At 37.4% G+C, this 18,040-nt stretch overlaps 1 protein-coding gene across 2 annotated transcripts; it reads left to right on the forward strand.

Annotated features, from left to right (window-relative positions):
* The first annotated feature begins 10,675 nt into the window (after positions 1 to 10,675).
* Positions 10,676 to 17,157, forward strand: LOC135585381 (uncharacterized). 2 transcript variants are annotated; one of them, XM_065159065.1, is made up of 21 exons: positions 10,679 to 10,904; positions 11,778 to 11,857; positions 11,993 to 12,079; positions 12,266 to 12,316; positions 12,410 to 12,527; positions 12,690 to 12,746; positions 12,843 to 12,907; positions 13,017 to 13,100; positions 13,209 to 13,259; positions 13,362 to 13,424; positions 13,514 to 13,560; positions 13,667 to 13,736; positions 13,823 to 13,885; positions 14,747 to 14,836; positions 14,924 to 14,962; positions 15,091 to 15,318; positions 15,401 to 15,486; positions 15,586 to 15,634; positions 15,753 to 15,833; positions 15,918 to 16,011; positions 16,631 to 17,157. In XM_065159065.1, the coding sequence occupies exons 1-21, from the start codon at positions 10,787 to 10,789 to the stop codon at positions 16,807 to 16,809; spliced, it is 1,800 nt and encodes a 599-aa protein (XP_065015137.1). In that variant the 5' UTR covers positions 10,679 to 10,786; the 3' UTR covers positions 16,810 to 17,157. The 2 variants fall into 2 exon arrangements, with proteins under 2 accessions (XP_065015135.1, XP_065015137.1); XM_065159063.1 differs by having other exon boundaries at positions 10,676 to 10,904; positions 12,266 to 12,527.
* The last annotated feature ends 883 nt before the right edge of the window (positions 17,158 to 18,040 follow it).

The raw sequence follows: 18,040 nt of genomic DNA on the forward strand, positions 1-18,040 counted from the left end.
CCTTGCGTAAAAGTTTGATGTCATCTTCTTTCTTTTTTATTCTTTTTTCCATTTTCTAAGCTGTCAGATTCACATTTCCTGCCGATTTAAAATTTGAAGCCGTGATTGGCGGTGGATCAATCGATCATTCTACCTATTTATCAACCCATTTATGATGGGCTTCATGTAGCACGTGTAATCTAACCTACGAGCAGTAATTTTTATTAGATTACAGATATGATTAAATTTTAATTATAATTAATAATTAATAAAAAAATAAAATTTAATTATAATAAGATTCCTTTAGATATGATTTTGATGGAGGAACTTTCCTAATTAATTATCCTAAACCCTATGCTCTTACCTATAAAATGATAGAATCTCTTCGGGAGAAAACAATATATCATTAAGAGATTATAAATCTTCTATTATCTCTCATTTGTTGATAATACAACGTTCCTAGGAGTCCTATAAAGTATAGACAGAAAAAGTGAGTCTAGAGATCTGACAATGGTGCATCTACAGATTAGATAAATATTTTTTGAATAATATGAAAAGGTACGTATCGTATATTTGATTTTAATTTTTAGCATAACAGTAGTATAATCATAGTTTTTATGCTTACAATGGGTATTAGCGACGGTGACAATGTTACTACAGTAGTGCCATGACTATGACGAATGTCACAACCATCACTGCCTACGATGGTTACAGCAATGTTGCTATAACATTTACTGCTCATGGCTAGCGTTGACTAGATGCCAAAAGCCACGGTACCCAACAGTTGCATGAAAGACTCGTAAACATCATCGAGCGTTACGACGAGAGTGTGGTCGCTAATCGGCACATAACCACCACACATTGGCATAGCACAGTATAGTGATGCATAATTGCACGTGAGCACGATGCGACAACTATGACTTTACGGTCAACTGCCTGAGAACAGTCGCAGCACCACGACCGACGAGTATACGATAGACGATCGATGCACAGCTAATAAGAGATACGCGCATGGGCATAGTAGAATGCAGTGGCAGCGACAACACCGTGAGAATTAGGGGTTTTTAAAAGGATTTTTTTCCTCTCAAAAATAAAAAAAATTCTAAAGTACTTGATTGGTTCAATAAATGAGTGAAAATAATTAATATCAATTAAGAAATTGAGTTCGACTGTATTGATTATTGATTAATTTACTAATATCTTACAACCTAAAATATTTGAGAGAACGTATTTTTATTATTGGGTTTATGAACAATCCATAAAAGATATGGTGATGCATGTTTAAGTATATATTATAATTAATATTTTTATTTATATAATTAAGGTTATTTAGTTTTGTTATCCTGTTAACATTTATATACGTGGTTGGATGTGTATAATAGGATTGTCTTCACAAGATAAATCATGGGGGTCATTTTGGACTACATTTTAAATAGTTTTTTTATTTTATTTATTTTAATTTTTATATCTTATTAATTAATGAGCCAAGTGGAAGAATGTTAGATTATGTGGTTCTATCTAATTATATAAGATATATTATAAATATGATTAGATTTTGATTATGATTATTTGTAAGAAATATTTATTATGATTTGTTAAAGATAATTTTGATGGGAATGACTCTTCTAATTACTAATGAAAAAATAATTTTACATTGAAAATTACATATCTTATCTTATCTTTTCTTTATTCCTAAAAAATTACGTCTTGTGTAAGAATAAAAAAAAAAGAGAAGAGACGAGTTAAGTTTCTCTTACAATAGACATCATTACAGATTCTAAATCCGACAACGATGAGTATATAGATCAGAATTTAGCATCGAAAGATACGTATCTTATATTTGATATATTGTTATTTAATTTTAATTTTTATTCTGCATAACAATACCATAATCAGGATCCTGATCGAAAACCATCGATCTTACGGATTGCAAGCATGTGTCCTTGATGAGCAATCCACCTGATCGATACTTACGGTGGAGGGAAACAATTGTTCCAAGAAAACTATCATCAAAGTTTTCGGCTTAGCTCGTTGACATTCTTCCCACATTTTACTCGATCTGTCCGCGGAGGAGGCGAGCCGGGGTCGGCTGCGTCCCACGTGTCGCCCACATCTCACCCATGTGGGCTTCACCTTGCCAGCGTATATTTCACGTGGACATGCTCCCACATAATCCACCGGTCGGAACTGTTTCTGCCGCCATGATGGGCTCTGCATGTAGGAAGACACTTCCAATCGATCATATATAGCTGCAGCAACGTGACGCCACTTCACCCATCGCTAACGTTGACAGAGGAGGACACCGCGAGGTTTGTATTCGCAGCCTACACTGTGCATGGATGCGCCGTCCCTTGTTCGAAGAAGATAGTGCATGTAGCTGCAGAAAATGTTAGATAACACATGCCTCAACATATGGAAAACGAAAACACAACACCGCCCACCTCATCATGCAATTAACATCGTCGAATTTTCCATCTTAACGCACTGCCATCACCACAGTATCTCTCTCTCTCTCTCTCTCTGAATCCATACATTAATGAAGTACTACGTATGGTCATATCCTTCTCACCACTGATGAGTACAGTGTGTATTCCGGTGGGCAGCCTTGGCGAGCATGAACAGAGGTTACGCATGTGAATCACGAGACACGCCCGTACGTTGACGGCATGCATAGTAGCAGCACCATGGTGACGACGAGAAAATTGTCGATCGACGTGATGCATCATGCTTTCTGTGAATCGATGGAATTGCATGTGATGATGTACCAATTCAATCATAAAGCTACGCAGCAGATGGCTCCCTGACATCCGAGGCATGTGCCGTGCTGCCTCGGTGACGACTTGTAGGGTGATCTAATGTCAGCTTTCACAGGCTCCGAGAGGAGAATCTATGAATTCTGTACTGGTATTGCAGCTCCATCTCCATGATGTCTTCAATACCGAAACCCCAGCAATTGCAGTGTGAAGAAACAAAAAGAATATTGTAGCTTGATTAAATTATGTATACGATAACAGTTAAGATCTCCCGTGATAACGATCTCAACTCTGTTTCATCACATCGGTCCACGTTCTTGATAGAAACACCGTCTTAAAAGGAGCATGATAACAGTTAAGATCTCCCGATTGTTATCACAGGAGATCTTAACTGTTATCATTATATGGACAATATTGTGCGTAAATTATCATTAAGTGCTTGATTTATTCTTTTATTTCCTCTCCATTTTTTAAAATATTTGAATGTTTTGAGACCCGAAAAACAACAAAAGTTGAGCTCCCTCCATCAACGGATGACAAATGTTTTAAGTTCACCGACAAGTGTATCGGTGACTCGATTTGTTCATATTAAAAAACTTATATTCATGCATCCAATCAACTGTAGGAAAAGTCGTTTGGCTGTATTTATCATCTGTAATATTTATGGGACCAATAACGATAGTTTAATGACAAGCCTATCTTTGTTTTGGAACCACCTTAATCCTACGTTCGATTCAAACATCACAACTATAATATTCTATTTCTAGTTGCACCCATCGTATATGTATGATTAGAATAGAATACTATATTTTTATTTTTATTAGTGTCATCCATAAAAGTGTAATGAAAAGCATGCAATATTAAAATTAAAATATGATAATTTAGTAAATAAAATGATAAGATTTTGTTTGTACCACTTATACATAATTATAATATCTAATCATATGAAAACACAAACATAATATCTCCAAAATTTATACATATAAAATGTCCATATATCATCATCTATCTATATTTACGATGACATAGGCTTGCATAAGCTCACTTTCCTTTATAATCATTTCGGTGATGTGCTAGTATCCTTACCTTAAAATAAGATCTACAATGAATAATCACTCAATTAGTGTAAGCTTTTATTACTTTCTTTAGACAAACATGCTCCACGTTATGCATACAAAATTTTAAAATCATTTACATAAGATATTTAACATTAGACATCTTATTTTATGATCTTTTTAGTAAGCGTAATTCTATAAAATAGCATATGCAAAATAAAGCGGTAAAATTTTATATCAAAATAACTCAAAATACTTATATGCATATGTAGGAAATATAGTAGATTCATGAATTTCTATACCTCATATCTTAACATATACGTATACTCTCATACCTTACGTCATTATAGTATATATGGGTATTTCCATCTTGTACATTATAATATATATGTACACCTCTACACCGTATGTCATAATACATAAATGAACTCTTACATCGTATATCATAATATATATATATGTACTCTTATACCATACGTCATAATACATACATATACTCACACTATATGTCATAGTATATAAGTGCATTGCATGTCATAATATATCTATGCACTTTCACATCGTACATCATCATATATGTGTATAAAATATATTTTTATTATAATTTATATATTTTTAATATTTATAAAATATATATATTTATATTTAGCTCATGTCTAACTCATGATGAAACATACTTTCTAAAATACATTATGCATATAATAATTTATATGACCACTAATTTATAGTAAATTAAACTTATACTTACTCAATTGAACTCAAAAATAAAGATATCAATGAAATATTATATTTCTTAATGATCGAGTGTGCTAGAGAGTAATATATCTCAATCTTCGTTAGAGTTAGGGTTTCTTGGCCTCCATGAGAAAAGTTGAGAAGATAGTTAAAAAAGAAGAAAAAAGAGTGGGTTATCATGTTGGTAAAAAGAATAAGACAAAAATAAGATAAAGGGTTCTTAAGAGATTATCTTGAGGTCTAATGTTGAATCCCCTTATGTCTTATTTTATTTTATTTTTTATTTTTACTAATATAATTTTAATATTACACTAATTTCAATTGAGTATAATTTAGTTTGATAAAGATGATATCGTTGGTGTGAACTCATTCTTCAATCTATATGTATCTCAATATTTGGTATAGCACTCCTTTTTTTGTTTATATTATCATTTATTTTTTTATTATTCTTTCTATGCCTAAATAGATTATGACCCTCCATATACATAATGTTTAAAACTAAAACTTATTTATATTAATTATGACTATATTTATTCAAATCTAAATTCATTTAAGGTTGATTAAAATTTAACCATCACATCTATACATATTTCTATAACTTAATCTCATATTTAAATTCACTAGCATACTTTGGTTTGTTGCACTATGTTTAACGTAAACAATAATGCTTATATATATATATATAATCAATATTTTATAAAATATTAAGAATGATAACTTTAAAAAATATGTACTTCAAATAGTCAAAAATATGAATGTATACGAGGTACTACAATAACTCTTTCCTAATGACATGAGATATAATAGTAATAATAAATGTTATAAAAATTGGTAAGGTATATTTTGGGTCCAGGCCATGTCACAATCAACGCCACGTCATGCCACCGTCAAGTCAGCAAAAGGAGCACTCTCATGCGCTGAACCAAAGTCCATACTAAGGCGTTCCTCGGTACGTCTCGTCCCAAAAAACTCGGGACTACGTTGTCTGGCGTCACTCCACGCGTCCCAGGACGGCGACCGCATAAAGGTACAATCTCGCCCCTTTAGGATCGGCTACCATGCCAAACCTGCGTACGGTCGACCCTCGTACAATAGTATAAAAACCCCTTGCCGGCATCTGGTCAAGAGAGAGACAAAAAAACAAACAAAACCAACCAAGCCCCGACTTACTCGTTGAGGGGCCAAAGTCGAAAACCACCCGACGAGGGTCTTCTTTGCAGGAGAGAGACCACCCCCGAGCTACGACCATCTCGACCAAGAGTCGCCAACCAGCATCCCGACCGAGAGACGTCAATCAACATTCTGGTGCTAGCACCCCGTCCTGAAGGCGTGATCGACCTTGGTAACCAGCTCAGCGGATCAAAGACTCCCGACATTGACCCGTGGACCAGATCATGCTGACTCATCAGCCACGATGCATTAGTTCGTCAACAAAAATCATGCACAATTTTCTTGTAATCTTTTACACCACTCCACAATAATGGTGGGTGGTCTATCAATTATTGTTATCATTATTTCATTACAAAATATTTTTCGCTGGCATTCTTTAGCAACTAAAAATTAGGTTGCATGACCAACGATCTTTATTCTGTATATTTTTGCGTCTATCGTGTTTTGGTTCATAAGAACAAAAGCTTGTCTCCATCGTAAGTCATGCCTTGGTTTGTCATAATTAATGTATGAACCATTACAACTTCACTGATGCCCTTTGATAATTCCGAATCATTAAACTCAACCAGGAAAATATACATATATATAATATGCATTACATGTTAGAGAATTTTCTACTTAAGAATTGAGGCTATGTTTTGTGTGTGTGTGTGTGTGTGTATGCATCCATATCACTCATATTTCATTGTTGAAGTTGAAACTTTTTAGACCAATGTTAATGATAAGTAGCACATGTGAAGGATCATGAGGGATATGCATATACGATATTAAAATATATAATGATTAATTTATCTATTTTTTCAAAATTACAAGGATGTATATGTAAAAGCATGATATATATATTTATTTGTATTTGTAGGTACATAAAGCAATAAAATAAACGTCATACAACAAAAATCAAAGACCAAAATCTTCGTTAATAAATTGCGCCACTGACATCTCCATATCCAATCAAGGAGACAAATCGGCGGTCGGCCCGCTTGGTGTTAATTGTTTTTGACCCACCTACTGCGCTAAGACCCCAATAATGTCAAACTCCCAAGTCCGTGATATCTAATAATCGAAGCCACCGGTGGACACGAGATCCAAAGCCATCGCAACGACCGTTATGACCGTTTCGTTCGAGGCAGCCGACGAAGACACGGCCACCAAACCCCACTCGACAAAGCTCCGCGCGTTGGATTCGCTGCTGCCGCCGCGTGTTGCCTGGGGCCCATTCTACCATGTGCGCGCGGAACCGATCTCCAACATGAACCCATGCCAGCGAACACGAAATCGGCGTCAATCATTGGTCATGCAGGACTCCATGGTCGACCGTTCCGTGATCCCTGTCGCGGTGTTGACCAAATGAGATTAGGATCATCGACCTTCGTAAGCATCGATTAAGACAACTAATCCATCACTTTTTGGCTACTAGAGAACGAAGGCATGGAGGTGTTGGCATCACACCTCGTGGCGTTTGAGGAGAAGACAAAGCTTGATCATGATGGAGACCGGTACGAGCAATCCGACTCCGCGTGTCCGAATCAAATGTATCTCGAATTAAATAGCGATGAGGGTTGCAGCTCTTGCTGATAAGTATGTTTATTCCATGGATTTGAGATGGCACGTAGCACAGACAAAATGACAACGAACATTGCTTCTTGTCAAATGGGAATACAGGGGGAGGATTAGTACGCCAACATCAAGAGACACTGTTTAGGTTGGAAAGGTGTTTACAAACGCAAGCATGTCTCGATGCTTGTCGCACGAAAAGAATGATGTTTTGTTGGTCTCAAGAGCCGTGCCATCGATGAACTCCTATCGTCAAACCTTTCAATCTTAGACTCTAATATAACTCCCATCCAAATTTGACTTGAGAAGCTGTACATATCAGTAGGTTTAACTTTAGGATGTTAGATACCAAATTGGGTCTGGGTGTCAGTAGATGGTACTCCAATTAAAGAGATTCTAGGTTGACAATGTTCGTGGATCGTAGTGCTCAACCCTTTTAACCTAAAGTCTCTCTCTACTACCTTCAAAGATGGCCATGTCTAAAGTGTGCAGTTGTTTAATCTTCAACACTCGTAGGATGTAATGGAGAGAGCTTTTTGACTTACTGTTCTTACCTACCTAAAGCCGAGCATTTGTTTATGCAAAGCAGACAGCTATAAAAACTGATAGACTCTATCCAGAATCCAAACACTACTTTAATGGAAGCTTGAGCGCGACGTCGATGACTCTTTGTTTGGATTTGAGAGAATGCCTTCTTCTTCGTCTCAGTTCACGGATCTTCTTTCCGATATAATCTGAAACCTCATCACAGAGAGAGAGAGAGAGAGAGAGAGAGAGAGAGAGAGAGAACAGCATGATTCCATGTGCTAATCAAACACGTAGTATCCGAGAGCAAGCATAAATCGCGTGCATTGCATGCAGCAGGACGTGGCAAAGCGGTGTGAGATGCATGAGCTCTTCCTGTTCCACCATGTTAGCATAGTGCGAGATGCATGGTCAGATGCTGCAGCACCAGTGCATAGCAGAACTGTTCTTCATCGGAGTTCTGTTTGCATCGGATGAACTTTGGAAGAGAAAGCATCGCCGAGAAAGAATGAGAGCGATAGCTGATATCATTTCATTTCCATTATTTTTTTCGTCATCAAGAATCTCCTTTTCATCCATAAACTCCAATATGTCGATCAGATCATGTAATTTACGTATTGCCGTGCATGATTGCTCTCTTTTGAACCTGTTTATATGCTGGAGAAGACACATCGGCCACACCAAATCCAAACAGCAAGTGTCAGTCTTGCCATCTGCATACGGTAGACCGGTGCAATACTAATTAATCCCAGCACAGAAGAAGAACATCGCATTCTTTCCTTGCAATGGAAGAAATCATCATTCCTCGGCTTTCCAGTCGCGGGTTCCTTCCACCCTCCACGGCTCCACTCCTGATGTAGGCCATGATAAGCTAGGTTTCGAGAACTTGAAGAAGACTGCAACCAATCTCTTACTATGTGACTCGACTTCTTCTTTAATCCGGAAGAGGACAATCAACAGAAAACGTTAAAGAGAACCTACCATCTCATCGGAATGTGGAGAAGACGGTGTCACAGATAGCATGGCATGTGACTCCCAGGGAAAAAGAACAAGAGTGGACATGTTCTTGTCACAGATAGCATGGCATGTGGCTTTCTTCCATCGTTTGGCAGATGACTGGTAGGCCCTCGGAGGCCATGGATGTGCAGTAATCCAACTGTATGAGAGAAGAGTAAAACTCCTTGCGATGTGTCTCGTGGTCTGGTCAGCGATCAAATCGTTTTGAGCCATGTATCGATATGACTCTGCCATTGCTTTTGACCCGAAGCAACCGGATGACGTGATAAAGCCGCCCATGGCGTAATAGTAAGTGGCCGACGACGACCGTAGGAGAACAAAGGGAAGAGGCCAACACTCGTTTGAGTTCCACGATTGATACGTGATGAAGTGGATTATCTAATTTAATCACCATTCAACGTTCATAAGATTAATGTAATAATCATCATCCATTATATGTTTACCTACCGAATTAATGTGCTAATCTCCACATCAACAACTTCCTTCTCCGACTCTACCTCGATCAGCCGGGCTTGGCTTGTTGATGGTGGGTCCCGAAAAGCTACTACTACTACGGGTACGAATGGGTCGCAAGGCGAGAAAGAAAAGGATTATTGTTCAACTCATTACCTCGATTGGTCGTACTTGTTACTGATGGGGCCCAATGAACTACTTGGGGTAGGAACGGGTCGAGCGCTTTCGAGTGTACAGAAGAAAAGGGGTTTTGTTATTTTTTATTTTTGCACTCATATTCAGAAACCCTTTTCGTCTTCCTTTGCTTGTTACCGATGGGTCCCAGTGAGCTACCCCGGGTAAGAACCGGTTGATGTAGGATTTTTGAGTGAGAAGCAAAATGGCCAAAAGAAGCTTTTTTTATTTTTATTTATTTGAGACTCAAATTTTCTTACACTCCAACTCAACCTCGATTGGTCCCACTTGTTAGCGGTGGGTCCTAGTGGGAGGAGATGGGTCGTAACGTTTTGAAGTATGCAGTAAAATGGGAAGGAAAAAAGATTAAATAGAAATCATATATATATATATATATATATGACGATTTACATGAACAATTTTTCTTTATTTTTTTTTTCAAAATGTGTCCTCCAATAATATTGAAAATATCTCTCATCAAGCACGTTATGGATCGATTCATGGAGTACATCGTTCCAAGTGAATGGATAATAGTATTATAGTGTTTTTGTTAAGGCATTAAAAATACATTTAAAAATATTATAATTAATATTATATTATGCCTATTTAATTGTTATTTAAAAAGAGATTAGATGTTTATTTAAATTATTTATAATATTTTAAATAAAATTTTATAATATTTTTGTTGTGCTAACTAAAATATCATAATAAAATAATTTTTGATCTCTATTTGGATGATGTTGGTTTATTTATTTAAATTATAGTATGATATATCAAATGGTTTCTAGTGTATTTTGATTGATAATGTTTTCCAATAATAAAAGTGTTTAAAATATGATAAAATTATTTTAAAAATATTATAGATATATCATGCTGTATTTCTTTGATTGAAATTGCTGGTAGAACATCAAAATATTAATTTTTTAGATTTGAAATTAATTTAATTAAGATTATAAGTTCACTAATATTATGTATAATATTTTTAAATATAATTTTATAATATTTTTATTATGATGATCAAAGTATTATAATATCTATTTGGACCAACTGATGATAAGGACAAAGTCAACAATAGTAACTTGAGGTTGGGACAACATATTTTGAGCATTATTCAAAACAAAGGTATCATTTAGAAAAAATAACAATGGAGGATATATATATATATATATTAACACGGAAAAAGCAATATAAAAAGAAAGAAAGGGGAGAAGGGATTGCTTTTTTCGGGCGTTAGGATCTATAAATAACGCCACTCCGTTGCCGATCCTCGCCGGTCTCCATAGCGAACAGCAGGAGAAGCGTAGTGTGCGTGGGTGGAGGCACTCATACCCTTTGTCGCACTATCTGTACTTCTTGAGCCAGAGGAGAGGGATGAAGTACGTATTGGTGACGGGGGGAGTGGTGAGCGGGCTGGGGAAAGGGGTGACGGCCAGCAGCATCGGCGTCGTCCTCAAGGCCTGCGGCCTCCGCGTCACCTCCATAAAAATCGGTGCTTGCCTCGCCCCCCCTCCAAGTTTACGTCCCAAAAAAGCATTTTGCTCGGTTTTTTTTCTCTAACGAGGTGGATTCATGGTGTCAGCGTCGTCCCCATCGATCAAGATTGCTCCTTGCCCCCATTTTTATTCTTGAAAGTAACATCTTTTTTTCGTTTATCTATTTCCGGAAGGTTATGGAGGTTCGGCTGCTTTGTTTGTTGCCTTGTATCAAACATTCAGATCCAATCTTGTTTGCAACGTTAATCTTTTGAAACTATGAAGCATGGAAGAAGAAATCTTGCATCTTGACCCCCTCCCATGTGGTGTTCATGTGTCAAGTCCACATGCTTCTTAATTCGGTTTGCCTTTGCATTCATCTCTTTCCCCTGCATTAGCCTTGCGTCAACCTCGTTCCCCTGTTGGATTTTTGGAAAAATCACCTGCGATATGGAGTGTCCTTCATCCTTATCCTTAGGAAAGACAAGGAGAAATAAGAGCGGTGATTGGAGATTGCGTGGTTTGTCGTTCTGATGCATGCACAGGACTTGCGATGGCCATACTTTGAAGTCTTCCTGGGCTGTCCTTGGTGATGACGATGATGTCTGTTTGGGTACTTTTGTTTGACACGAAATGATCTGGAAACAAAGACTATTTATATGACCTATCGGATTTTTCCGATTCATTTTCTGCTTCAGTTATTATGTTCTCGGTTCGCTAAAGCTTCTATCTTGTTCGACTTTTATTCGGGTCATGTTTTCCTCGGTTTCTTTTCTAAAGAAGAAGAAGAAATGTCTTCTCTTCCGGTCAATATCCGTGGCAAAGTTATCAGTTTGTTCCCGTTGTTTTTGATAAAGATGCTTAATGCTGTCCTTTGTGGATTCACACAGATCCTTATCTGAACACTGACGCTGGGACTATGTCCCCATTTGAGCATGGGGAAGTCTTTGTCTTAGATGATGGTGGTGAGGTAAAGAACACATAAGATATGGACCATCAGAGTCCTTTTAAATTGTTCAGCAAGTCGTTTGTTCTTTGGCTTTGTTTCACTTCTTATGGTGGCCTTCTTCTTCTTCTTTTTTCTTTTTTTTTTTTCTCCTTGTAGGTGGATTTGGATCTAGGAAACTATGAACGTTTCCTTGATATCAAGTTAACTCGTGACAACAATATCACAACTGGGAAAATCTATCAGGTGCTCAATCAGGCTTTAGATGGATGACCATATGATTTACAGATAGCATTATAACTATGTTGAGCTGTTATTTACGTTGAAATGAGAGATTTATTTTGGTCAATGTTATTTTTTTCCTCTCTGTCCTTATTCATTCTTTATGGAATGACTAAGTTTCTCTTCTCTGGATGTCATGTCCCGTGATAGTCCGTCATCCAGAAGGAGAGGAGAGGAGACTATCTGGGGAAAACAGTTCAGGTATCTGTCTCTCTAAACCATCAACCCAATTGTGTACCACAAAATTTATATTGTCTTGGTAGCACTATAGTGTGTCCTCTTCGCCTTTTGAAGGTCGTGCCTCATATCACGGATGCCATACAAGAGTGGATTGAACGTGTAGCGATGATTCCTGTGGACGGCCAAGAAGGACCAGCTGATGTTTGTGTTATAGAATTGGGTGGAACTATAGGTAAAATTGTTTCAGGGTTCTGTTCTAGAAAATGTGGAGTAGAATAATACAATCTCATCTTACTTGTGAGATATATAATTTGCATAATACTTCCATGTTTGTCCAAGTATGTGTGCAGGAACCATACTCCTCATAATATTGACAGTGGAATACTTGATGCAGGGGATATTGAATCGATGCCATTCATAGAAGCTTTGGGTCAATTCTCTTACCGTGTGGGTAAGGAAAGTCTTTGAGGCACCTTTAAACTTCTGTTACTCTTAAGAGCATTTTTACTTGTCATCCTTTGTAAGCGAGGTTTTATGTTCTAAACAGGACCTGGTAACTTCTGTCTGGTTCATGTCAGTCTTGTACCAGTTCTTAAGGCAGTTGGGGAGCCGGTAATGACTAAAAATCTACACATAATGTGGCCTTGATTAAAATCTTTTGCAACTAAATTGTATATTATTCCTATATTCCATGGATTATATTTTCCTTGTATCCCTGTAGAAAACCAAGCCAACCCAACATAGTGTTAGGGGATTACGAGGACTCGGGCTGACACCAAATATTCTAGCCTGCCGCAGTGAGAAGGTCTATACCAAAACTCTGATTTCCTCACTCCGGTCCCTTCTTTCTTGTTTAGTATTTATTCCTACTTCTTTGTTGATATTTGACGGTTCCATTTGATGCTTCTGACAGCCACTTGATGTAACTGTTAAAGAAAAACTTTCACAATTTTGTCATGTACCGGTAACTTCTTTAGACTCTTGCTCTGTGTCTATTATACCTTCTATAAAGGAGGTGCACACATTTTGATGCTTACAAACAACAGTTTTCTTTTCCTCTTTACAGGTAGCCAATATTATTACTCTACATGATGTTACAAACATTTGGCACATTCCTTTGTTATTGAGGGTAGAGTATTTTACGTTGATGATATTGTGGATTTCATTGTTTGCCAAATTTGTTTTAGCATTCGTAGTAACATACTTCTTCACCTCTAGGAGCAAAAGGTACATGAAGCTCTTCTGAAACTATTGAACCTTCAAGGGTCTGTCTGATACATAGCTTACTTATTCAATCTCTTTGATAGGTCAACAGTTGATCCTTTTCTTATTAAATCTAGTTCCTAATGATGGTAACTATAACATCCACAGATGTGCTAAGGAACACATGCTGGAAGAATGGATGAGTAGAGCTAAACTCTGTGATACATTGCATGATCCTGTGAGTTCCTTCTTTCTCTGCTAATCTTTTCTAGTTCACTGGAAAGATCCAAAATCTTACCATTTGAACCATATTTAAACGTTTAGGTCAGGATTGCTATGGTAGGAAAATATACTGGTTTTTCTGATTCTTACCTCTCCGTATTGAAGGTAAGTTCATGTATTATTTATCGATCTAACATCCTCTTTTCTTCTACTCTACTCAATAGGTGGATAAATCTGTATTACTCAATTTATTTCTTCTATCATCCTTGTTTTCGTTGCTACCATTAGGAGGCAAGATACACTGGAAGCTGCAGTGTTACCTTTATTCCATGTGATTGCTGTAGTTTTTTTCTACAAACAAATCAAATATTGTTTTTTATCACATGCCATTGGTCGTGCGTGAAGTTACTTGTTTAAATGCTTAAGGACAATTTAAAAGTTCTAAACTCTGGACTTGTGAAGCTGTTTATGTAAATGCCTAAGGACAATTTAAAAGTTCAGAAAATTTAAAAATATCATGGATTACTTCATGTATCTAACTTAGAATCTCTCTTTTAAGGTTAAACTTTTTTGAAATCGGCGAGAATAATGTTTGCACTATTAGTGATATTTAACAAGGCTTCTTAATGTGAAACAAGCAGAAGATACAGGTAGAAAAGCACTTGGCAAAGGAACTGTCATTACAAGTGAACTTTGTAGCAACAAGAGTCATTATTTGAGAAATTGATTTTGCAATTTTGGAGTTTGACCATTAATAAGGAATATTTGGAATTAAATTTATTATAAGAGCTTGATGGGTGTACCTCTAATAACTTGGGTCTAAGCATTTTGGGCTAGTTTTTTACGCCTGTCATGTTGATGTGTCAGTTATTTGATCGAGCTGGGTTATGACATTTCTTTGTCATGATTAGCTATCATTTAGTGCTCATTTGTCTTGATCAAAGGATGCATTATTTGATTCATTTTTCTAGTCTGCTATGAACTTTCCCATGTATACATTTTAGATTCTCTTGTGAACCTTTGCAGGCTCTTTTGCATGCTTCTGTTGCTTGCCGGAAAAAACTTGTCGTGGACTGGGTCCCATCATCTGATCTTGAAGAAACAACTGCAAAAGAGGTCCTTCAATTTGACAGTTTAAGATGATCTCTTCTAATTCTTGTTGGATCAAATTTGACAAAAATCTTAAGATTTTTCTTTATACAGGTGCCTGAATCTTACAAAGCAGCGTGGAAACTATTGAAGGTGAGCTTGGTTCAGGTTATACTGTCAATTATTTATCGGAAAATACATTTGCTGTCAACTTTCTTAGCTTTAATTTCATCATATTAGTTTTTTTCTCTTGAGGCCATGCTAGCAATCTTTCGTCTCAGGGTGCAGATGGCATACTAGTCCCAGGAGGTTTTGGAGACAGAGGGGTGAAGGGAAAAATCCTTGCAGCTAAATACGCTCGTGAAAACAAAGTTCCATATCTAGGAATTTGTCTTGGTATGCAGATTGCTGTCATTGAATTCGCTCGATCTGTTATGAATTTGAGGGAGGCAAATAGCATAGAGTTCGATCCTGATACAACCACTTCAGTTGTTATTTTTATGCCAGAGGTAATTTACAACTTGTTGCACCTTTGACAATGTCAATTATGAAAATCTTCAGCTGCCTTATATATGTTGGAACGGCTTTAAGGGTTCCAAAACACATATGGGAGGAACAATGAGAGTTGGAGTAAGAAGGACGTATTTTGTATCTGGTGATTCCAAATCTGCAAAGTTGTGAGTGCAGAAACGTCCTGCCATCTACAATACTTCAATTGTATGTTTTACCTTGTCTGAAAAGAAAATGAAACTAGTTCAACCATCTGATTTAATCAGGTATGGCAATGTCAGATTTGTAGATGAACGACATCGACATAGATATGAGGTTTGTTGATTAGAGAAGTAAAATGTTATGCCAAAATAAAAAGATTTTCTAATGTCATTTTATATTGTGTATCTAGTAAATATCTTGTTCTAAGAAATCCAAATCATTGTTTTTACAGGTTAATCCTAGTGTGGTCCCAGAATTCGAAAGAGCTGGTCTTGCTTTTGTAGGTAAAGACGAGACAGGAAAACGAATGGAGGTAGGCATCTAGAAGTTTTTTCTTGTATCTATGGCTATTGGATTTGTTTTCTCTTTTTTTCAATTTTTATTAATGATGATGCAGATTATTGAGCTGCCTTCTCATCCTTATTTTGTTGGTGTGCAATTTCACCCGGAATTCAAGTCTAGACCTGGAAAACCCTCTGCTGTTTTCTTAGGTAAAATGCCTAACCTAGAAACTTACACAACAGTAAGATCGAACCTTTGCTTTACACTGAGTCAGCCCAGGAGGAGTCTCTCAGATTTTCTCCTTAGCACATACTTCAAAAGTGTTATATCCACCACAGTTTACAAGCTTGCATGTGATGTGTCTGAAGTAAGATCTGTATGATTAATCTTGACAATTTGGTACCTATTTAGTATACTTCTCCTGTGCAATGCTATGACACGGGATTATGAACATACATCAGCCCTTGGTTGAATGCTTGCCGAAACAGCCTCCCTATATAAAGATTGAGCACGGATGCAGATTATGAACATACATCAGCCCTTGGTTGAATGCTGCCAAAACAGCCTCCCTATATAAAGATTGAGCACGGATGCATTTCTGCCTCCCCCTATATGGTTCTCCCTGCATTAATCATTCATCATTCTGCTAACACATCTCATGCTCTGTCCATTTAGAATTTTCATACATTTGCTTTTAATGTGCCTGATGTAGGAGGTTGTAGGTGATCCTTTTGCATCCTTTATTTCTGAACTAAGATTTCTGAATGAACGACTTTAAGCATTGCGTCTGTCTAATTGAGATATATTTCGGTGCAAATTCTTTTATAGGACTCATAGCAGCATCTTGTGGTCAGTTGGATGCTTGGCTGCAAGCTTCTGTTCATGCTTCAAGCAACGGTATCGTGACCCCGAAAAAGATCTACCATAATGGGAGCCTGAAGAAGCCTTCAAAGAGCCTACTAACCAACGGAAAACTCCATGCGAATGGCACCGGCATGCACGCCTAGCACGTAGGCTTCTTAACTGGGGTGCTATGCCTTCATGATTCATGTCAATTTTGTTCTTCCATAGATGGATTTGTGCTGTACAGTAAACCAAGAAGAGGAAAAAGATTTACCATGTCGCTTGTTCCGACGTTTTACAAGGAACAGCAGAGTGTTCATGCAAGCAGCAAGTTTTTAAGGTCTTCTTCTTAGTTCTCTTCATTTCTTGTAAGAAATGCTTTCGTGGAGAGGAACTGCGGTGCTTGATATGTAAATTAAGAGTAGCTTATTTGAGCAGATGATTCCTTTGTGTAATCCTACTGAGGACTGTTGTATGACATTGTAAGATTCGATGATAGTGATGCTTGCCTACTGTCGGTATATAATCTTGTGGTTTCTGTGTGTCCTACCAAAAATTTGCCTTCTACATGCTAAAATTGATGTGGTCTTGTCTCAGTCACAATGCAGCCCAGAGAAAGTTGGAGTGATCATTTCCTTGGGCTTGGATCAAGGAATCATACTCTAATAACAAATCTTTAAGATGGACTGGACTATATAGAAGCCTAGTGAGGGACAAAGAAGGCCCAAATGCAAAGTCATGTTTGTCACTGAAGACTAGAATTTGGAAGAGATTGCAAATCTTTGTAACCTGTGGGGATGATCTAAGCTTCACCCAGTGGCAGGAGAGTTGTAGTAGTAGTCGGTATATATATATAGCAGCATAAAGTGATGTTATTTCTCCAAAGCAAGACCATACAAATGCATCTGATGTTGTTGAGGAGGTACTGTGAGACCACATGAATGAAGCAGCAGAAGCCTGATGATTTCATGCAGATATGCACCCAAAATATTAGGCATGAGAAAACTTCATGTGCCCTGGAATCTGTGCACAACCTGCTCATGCTATGTTTTGCTTCTCTTGCAGGCCGTCCGTCTCTTTCTGTTTGTAGAATGCAGCAGCTGAGACCACCACCCAGGTGCTTCTTGGAAATGTCGCCTCTTGTTTGGGAGTGATACCTCTTCTTTGGGAGGGAGTTATAGAGCTGCCCATCACAGGCCTACACGTCTTTCTTTGTTTGGAGGTCCGGTCGATTAAGATCTATGCCAAGACAACATGCATGCTGCATCACATGTTGAGCCTCCCTGTGGCAATCCTCAAAGCAATGGGCTCCAAAATGAATCAGGTTGAGATCTTTCTCACGTAAGAAGGAACAGCCAAGAAAAGCGTGCAGGTCCCAACATAAAAGGCAGGCAG

Source organism: Musa acuminata, chromosome BXJ3-7 (genome assembly GCF_036884655.1).
Source record: "Musa acuminata AAA Group cultivar baxijiao chromosome BXJ3-7, Cavendish_Baxijiao_AAA, whole genome shotgun sequence".
Taxonomy (NCBI): domain Eukaryota; kingdom Viridiplantae; phylum Streptophyta; class Magnoliopsida; order Zingiberales; family Musaceae; genus Musa; species Musa acuminata.